The 7,742-nt window shown below is 41.4% G+C and overlaps 1 protein-coding gene and 1 non-coding gene across 2 annotated transcripts; both read right to left on the bottom strand.

Annotated features, from left to right (window-relative positions):
- Positions 1-509: 509 nt before the first annotated feature.
- LOC147635659 (large ribosomal subunit protein eL24-like) lies at positions 510-3,018 on the bottom strand. The gene is made up of 5 exons (XM_086803044.1): positions 2,865-3,018; positions 1,974-2,049; positions 1,377-1,478; positions 954-1,102; positions 510-878 (listed from the first exon to the last, which is right to left on the bottom strand). The coding sequence occupies exons 1-5, from the start codon at positions 2,873-2,875 to the stop codon at positions 719-721; spliced, it is 498 nt and encodes a 165-aa protein (XP_086659170.1). The 5' UTR covers positions 2,876-3,018; the 3' UTR covers positions 510-718.
- On the bottom strand, positions 1,623-1,714 carry LOC147635660 (small nucleolar RNA R44/J54/Z268 family). Its single transcript, XR_015266720.1, has one exon. It is a non-coding gene; the product is annotated as a small nucleolar RNA R44/J54/Z268 family (small nucleolar RNA).
- Positions 3,019-7,742: the final 4,724 nt, after the last annotated feature.

The following is a 7,742-nucleotide window of genomic DNA, read 5'->3' as shown; positions in this document are numbered from 1 at the left end:
AGAGAGGCGGCTCATGTTCAAGAAGCCACCTCCAGTATTGTGTATGTTTTTGTTCAAACGTGCCAAGCATAGATTTGAACCTATTTATTTAAGTATTTAATCTAATAAAAACATAAATATCAAGTTTTACAAATTTTATGAATGCATGCCAAAAATTGAAATCTCAATTAATTTAGTAACGGACAATCTAATTAGATTAAAATTAGAAATTGGCCTCATTTCAAGCTTACCAAGAGAAAACCCCAGCCTAAGATCATAAGAATTACAACTTCTCACTTGGCAGACTCTCGGAAAATGTGATCTTGTAGAGCGTCCACTGCTAGTTTTAGCAGACTTAACTTTATTTACTGATTTCCTCATGATTCAAGTATTCACGCCCAAGATGTATAGACATCCATACAACGTGGCAAAAGCTCTTCTCAATATAACCATGACGTCTTTGGTGGAATTAAGCCAGACACTAAGAGCACGTGAATAGATTCGGTACCACAGTGAACATTTCAAAGGGATAACAAAACTCAATTAGCTCACATTGAAATTGTTGGCTACAGAAATAGTCAAAACATGATGCGCATCTGAACATAACTTTTAACAGCACACTAGCAATTGCAGACATTCACCCAAGGCGAGTAAATTTAAAAACTCAGTTCTTACAACCTTTCGAATACTCATGTTTTCCTGTTCTCTCTACATCTACTCACTGCCTTGTCCTTACACACTATCGCTTTCCACCACCACCCCCAAGCTTGGGACCAGCTTTTGGCATTGCACCTCGGGTTACAGCACCCTTGGGAGCACCCTTGGAGGATTTTGCTATGGCCTCTGCTTTCTTTGCTTTCTTCTCATCCTTGGTCTTCTTGATACGCTCCTTGATCTCTCTGTAAGATGCAAACCAGAAGGTTAGCAATTGATTTCCCTGAAAGCTACGCTCCAACAGTATCAACTTGGCATACCTTAGAGCAGCCTCACGTGCAGCAGCTCGTACTTCAGTCTTCTCTGCTCGTTTCTTTTGAATCACCTCAAGTGAAGCACCAACAATGGACCGAGAGTAAGGTTTGCTTGTAGTCTTTCTCCTCTTCTTGACTGTTTCAGCATGTATGTCCTGTAAGGTCCAATTGTAAGTGAATACTCAGAGCAATCATATGAATGGCCACAGTTCTTAAAATGTCCAAGATCCTTGATTGACTGTGCGAAAGCACAGGAGTTGAATCCAATGATAACCACCATCCTAAACACCAGCACATGCACCCGCCTATTTTGTTAGGTCCACTGATCAAGATTATCAGGTTGTCATTGGCAACAAGGGTTCCCATAGAGACATTCTAGCACTGACACTAATGGAACATAAGTGGGCTTTGTTTGACTCTACACCCTACCTTTTTGTGTTGCTTCCGGTAAAGGGCAGTCCATGTCAGCTTGGATGGTTTCAGTCTATTGTGGAAGTAATGCTTGCACTTAGAATTGAGAAACAGGAAAACCTGCAAAGACCCATGGGGTAAAAAAGAGTTAAACAGACACATAGGGACACATGATAAATGCACAGGAATGACACCAATCTTTAGAGCGAATACTGCGTGTGCACGCACTGTGAACAACAATGCTTGTGTGGTAGGAAGGGTTGGAGTGCATCATAGAGATTCCCATATCAGATAGTGTCATCACACCCACGCAGTGAGCTCAGATGTCCCTAATCTTGTTAATAATCATCTGCACTGCCAAACCATGACTACAAATTGTGGCATTAGGGAGGGAGGTTTCATCAATCCTAACAATGAAAGGAAAAATACTGATTAGGCCTAATAAATCCTACAGGTGAGATAAAAAAGGTCATGTCATTTTGACTATACTACAAATAGGAACACAGGGGTGATGGGAGTATATATCCTTCATATGCAGACTCACAAGCTTACATGAGATCCGATTTAAACACATTAAGTCCTGATGTCAGAGCTAGCGAAACAGGTACAATTCACCTGAGAGTCTCCCCTGACGAATCGAATACCCCTGCCTGGATAGATTTTTGCTCCACTGAAACGGCAAACCTCAGTCCTACACAGTAAGAAATCAGGAACAGAATTTAAAGACTTCTGACACATGACCATTCAACACTCCTAATTCTTGAAGGCGATCCCTGGCTTCAAAAAACAGAGACAACAAAGCTACCACAGATCTGATGCTGTAAGACCCTATAATCCAGATCAAAACCATCATCCTGATCCTCTAAGGAAATCCCTTGCAATGAAAAACACAGAGCAATGACGCTAATGCAGCACTGTTGCTGTGAACCGCTATATATAAGAATCAAAACCATAATCCTCGTCTGAATAGGCAATCCCTAGCTTTGAAAAAAAAGGACTACATTTTGGTGAGAGCTACAGCAAAAAAGCTACAATCGTTAGAAAAAAGCCTCCTTCGTTTATGCCAATCAGAACACTACCTCAATCATGCGCATCCTTTAGCTCCACTAAAACTCTGGGTCTCACAGAGACAGAACCGTAAAAAGCACTTAAACTTAGTTCTTCAAAACAAAACAGACATAGATCGATCGAGTTTGGGAGATCCGAAAGCAGCTCGGTACCCAAATACTAAACTGATACGACCCTAGACCCGGACGCCAAAGCTAAATCCTAAACGGATAAACCCCGACATCCGGCTTGCATACAGATCTGTGCTCAAAATAAACCTTCTACAAACATGACATAGCTTATAGAACCCTAATACAACTCCGTGCTGAGGCATGAGAAAACCCTAACAAATCAAACTCTAGAATCAAGCCTTTGGAGCCCTGATAGAGCTCTCAACACAGACCAGAGCAGAGCAAAACCTAATTAGATAGAACAGATAAACGACTGAGACTTTCTTACTTGAGCACCATGATCTTCCTCTCCTGGCAACGTCTTCGAATCCTTGAAGCCGAAGTGAGAGAGACACAAAACTTGCACTTGTTGCCGGAGGTTGAAAGTTAAAGATGACATCTAGCCGTCCATTGAATTCAAGATCTGACGGCCTACATGCACTGAAAAATTAGGTCAAACAATCCCATCTATCTATCTACCAAACGAGAGGGAGGGATAATGAAGGTATAATTTTTCAAACTTAGGAAAGTATTTTTTGTTGTATTGCCTTGCCGTCGCAATGCACGAGTCACCTACTTGTAAATATTGCACTCGTAATACTTGAACACTATAGCCATTCCAACTAAAAAGTAGTGTCCCCTTCGTTCCGACATATACGAAAACTAGAATGCTTGGGCTACTGGTTATGACTCTAGTCTCTTGTGTATATTTAAAATATACAGCACAAGAGAGACGCAAATATTTGTACATGAGTGCTTGGGAGTCACTCTACTTTTCCTACATGTAATATTTGAACACTATAGCCATTCCAACTAAATAGTAGGGTCCTCTCTTGTTGCATTCCGACATATAATGCTTGGGTTGCTGGTTTTGCCTCGAGTCTCTTCTATATATTTAAAATATAAAATACAAGAGAGATGCAAATATTTGTACGTGAGTGACTGGGGAATCGCTCCACTTTTCCTACATGGAAACGACACCACATTGTTGGATGAGAGAGAAGATGCTCTGAACACTCACACAGACACACATGCACATAGTGAAAGAGAAGCTTAGAGAGCGAGAGAGACAAAGCTCAATGCTGAAAAGTACTCGATGATAAAGACATGAAATGAGTGGAGTACAAGAGTACAAATACAACCCCTAGCCCTAGGGCTGATGTGGCTAACACACAAGAGTGTGTTCACATGGGAAAAAAAACCCTGCCCCAGCACAAGGTAAAAAGTGCCCGTGTGTAGGGTTGTTCACACCAGGGACTTCCATGCTAACCAGGCTAATAAGCCCCCCTGAAGTGAATGCTGTGAACATGTACAGGGTGTAGCAGACGACTCTGAAAAGGGACTTGGTAAGTCCATTTGCTACTCTGGCTTGTGTAGGCACATAGGTCAAAGCAATCTCTCCTGCATGGAACCTTTCTTGACATAATGATAATGCACGTAACTGTCAGAGAAAAATGGTGGTAGAAGATAGTTGTCCAATACCAAGATCTACACATTCTTCAATAACTATGAATGCTACGCTATACTCAGCTTCACAACCTGAAGTGGCTACTGTCGAAACAGTTACCATTGTTGGACACCTTAGTGTAAGAACATCATGCCCAACAGTTGGCACAGTAGGCAGACAAGCATAAAGAAAATGCATGGTTGGTTCACTGCTTTTGCCAATGCCAAAACTAGGGCAATACTAAAAGTTGCTTAGCTCTGTGACATTGCATATACTGAATAGCAAAACAGGTAGTGCATAGATAATGAGGCATCTAATAGTGTGCTGATAAGGGGCAGCATCAAAAAGCATCTCTGGAGATAGCAGGATGCCCCCCTCAATTTCTATAAATTGGATACCCAAATAGTGCAAAAACCCAAAGTCTGCAAGATCAAATGCATGTTGTAACGTCACGAGCAAATCATGATGGCCAATGTCTGCTAAATCTGGTGAATATCAGTAGTAGAGTAGAAGGTAGAACACATGATTGTAATCCAATTATTATCCCCTAATGCATCAAAAAGAGAAGGTGGCTCCTCATGTAATGTGGAAGCAACAAGGACAGAATCATAAAAATAAGATACATGTCCAAGAGGCAACGTGTCTCCGACTTGACATTTCCGACTTGACATGTTGTCAGTAGTAGGGAATCGCAATGGCTGCATCCTCCTCAATTAATGCATCACCCATGGCGTTAGAACAATATGGGAAAGTTGATTTGCTGAATTTGCCGATTGTCAGCCCTAGTAGGCTCATAGCCAAAGCAAGCTCAGTTGAGTCAGCAAAAAGCAAAAGATTGTTAGCCCTAGTAGGGCTCATAGCCAAAGCAGGCTCAGTTGAGTCAGCAAAAGATGTTAGCACTATGGACACAATAATGTATAAGCTGTCAAGGTCCACTGCATGCTAATACATTTAAAAAAAAAACCTATGTTAATGGTCAAGTCGGCAAGGTGGAATTAGCAATGGAAATGGGCTGATAGAACAAATCTGACAAGTGGGGGCAACAAGGCATACATCCAGCCACACCATAAGAGTACAAGGTGACCTCTCAGCATGGCAATGTAAAAGGGATGTGTAATCCCACACAGATGGAAACCCTGAATTATGCATAGTTACGAGGCAATCAAGCTGAAGACAACATAATAGTTTGACTCCATTAGCATCCATGTTAGTTGCAAAGGTGAGGCAACTCAAACAAGGAGCTGGTCTAACATAAGTAATACATCTTAGCAAGTACACATCACTACATGTAAGTATGTCTCCAAGACATAGCACAACTAAGGGGTAAATGCATAAGTGACCACATACATCACTAATAGCAATACACATCATGTGTCCCCCCTTAAATGCAACTGCCATAAGGACAACTCTGTTGACAATTGCTATAAAGCATAGTCAACATAGGACAAATCATCACCAGGATTAATGTTAGGCATAGCACCAAACGAACAATCCTAATTCAGAATACGGATCATCTCTAGGATCAATGTCAGGCATAGCAACATCATGTAATTTTGAATTAGATGAACCAACACCAGCTGACAATCTTGCATGTGACAAGTATTCCCCCCTTCGATCAGTCCGTAATGTCAAGAGAATGTGTGGGATCTGCATAGGTGGCAACACCTAAACCATAAACTCACGTTGTAACTGCATCAAAGAGTTGAAGTTAAGGTGACGTGCGTATCATGCATAATTTGTGATGTGGAAGAAATCATTATATCATCATGAGAATCACTACTCCTGTCTCATACATGTGAAGCTTGTAAAGGCCCTTCGCAATGTACTAGAAAGCAGAAGCGCATCAGAATCAGTTCTATCGCAAATGGAGCAACAATGATCTAAAAACTAGATTTTGAAACGAGCTTTTGCAAGTGCTGAGAGAAATAAGATTCTTACAAATGCTAGGTACATGCAAAGTGGCAGCAAGAGTACATGTGTCCCCACGACATGATGATAGTTTCACATTGCATTATGCTCACACAAAATTGCACCACCTAACGAAGCATCTCTCAAGGTGGCAAACAGCTTTTTGCAAGAAGAAATGTGCTTGGGTTCTTGGTAGCACCCAAGCACATTTCTACCAAGCACATTTCTTGGTAGAAATGTGATTTGGGTGCTTAGTAGCACCCAAATCAAAGGACCAATCAGCATCCGACAATGACATACAAGAAGTAGATAAATCACTACATCTGACTATTAAGTCTTTGAACATTTTACACAGCAAAGAAGTGGGCAAGGTGAAGTATATTTGACACAAGCAATAGCTTCAAGTGACTCAGAGTACCTCAAATGTCTACTCAATGCATGTGAAAACTTACCGAAACAGCAATCTGTAGGTTGGAAGCTACAGATCAAGTGAAATCGACAGAAGAAGAAACTGCAGGTCAGAATCTGTTGACATGGAGTTAGTAGGTCGAAAGCTGACATGGCATTAGAAATAGGTCGAAAGCTGACATGGAATTAATACATCAGTAAGTTAGAAGCTGACATGGCATCAAGGGGTCAAAAGCTGATGTGGCATCAAGGGGTCAAAAGCTGATGTGGCATCAGCAGGTCGAAAGCTGAAGACATAATCATCGGAATTAGCTGATGGTGGACGAACACTGAACCAGTTGTCGGATGGAAACTAAATTGGTTGACAAATGGAATCTGAATCAGTTGTTGTTGAGACAGAAGCTGAAAGCCCAATGTTGAGTGTCAAAGGAGGAAGATCGAAATCTGGATGCAGATTACAGAGTGTTAAAGTTAAAAAAAATTGCTGAGCAGGTAAACCCAACCAATAGAGTAAAACCCGGCCAATGGAGTAAACTCGACCAACTGCTGAATGTTGACAGTTGAATACTGAAAGTTGACAGCTAAATCTGAAGCCGCAATCAAATGCTGAATGCTGATGGCTGAAAGTTGAATGCCAAGCATTGAAAGTTGGTTGTTGAATGCTCACACCGAATGGCTGAAATGCGGAAAGCCTGAAGCCAAATGGTTGAATCGTTGAAAGCTTGAAGTTGAAGGGCTGAATGCGGGAGTCAGAGAGCTGAACATTGAATGTCGTAAGCCAATCGCCAAATGCTCAAAGCTGAAGCTGAAATGGTTGAATAGTTGAATGTTGAATTTGAATGCTTTAATGTGGAATGCGTGAAGCTAAATGGTTGAATGGGGAAAGCCAAACGCTGAAGGGCTGACCGAGCAAAGCCGACTGCACAACAACAGATGGACAAGAAAGTTCAATGCTAAAAGCTAAAAGAAGAAGTTGAAGCTAAATGCTAAATGTGCAAGTGTTGAATAAGGAAAGCCAAAGGTTGAACTGCTGAGACTAGGCCAAGATGACTAATGTAGCTGAATGGCTGAATAAGCAGAATTGACATGTAAAAAGTCCAATGCCAAATGGAAAGTTGAATGGCTGATTGGACAAAATTGACGGATGTAGAAGTTCAATGTCAAAAATTGAAAGCCAGTACTCAGACAACAGACAACAGCAGAAATATGAAAACATGGCGGATAGCGAAATCTAATGTCGAAAGCTTCTGAAAGCTTGAGCCGAGTGTAGCACTAGTTTGTGGGGTTTCCAGAATGTATGGTAGCAAAAAGAAAGCTGACCAATATACAGAGGAGGCAAAAACCCTAGATCTATGAAAAGTGAGAAGTGCAAGACCTAGGAGCTATGCGGCGGTGAAGATGAAC

Source organism: Cibotium barometz, chromosome 9 (assembly GCF_041138505.1).
Source record: "Cibotium barometz isolate CiBa-2024 chromosome 9, ASM4113850v1, whole genome shotgun sequence".
Lineage (NCBI taxonomy): Eukaryota > Viridiplantae > Streptophyta > Polypodiopsida > Cyatheales > Cibotiaceae > Cibotium > Cibotium barometz.
The sequence above is the reverse complement of the archived record's forward strand: the minus strand, read 5'-3'. Positions and strand labels throughout refer to the sequence as shown.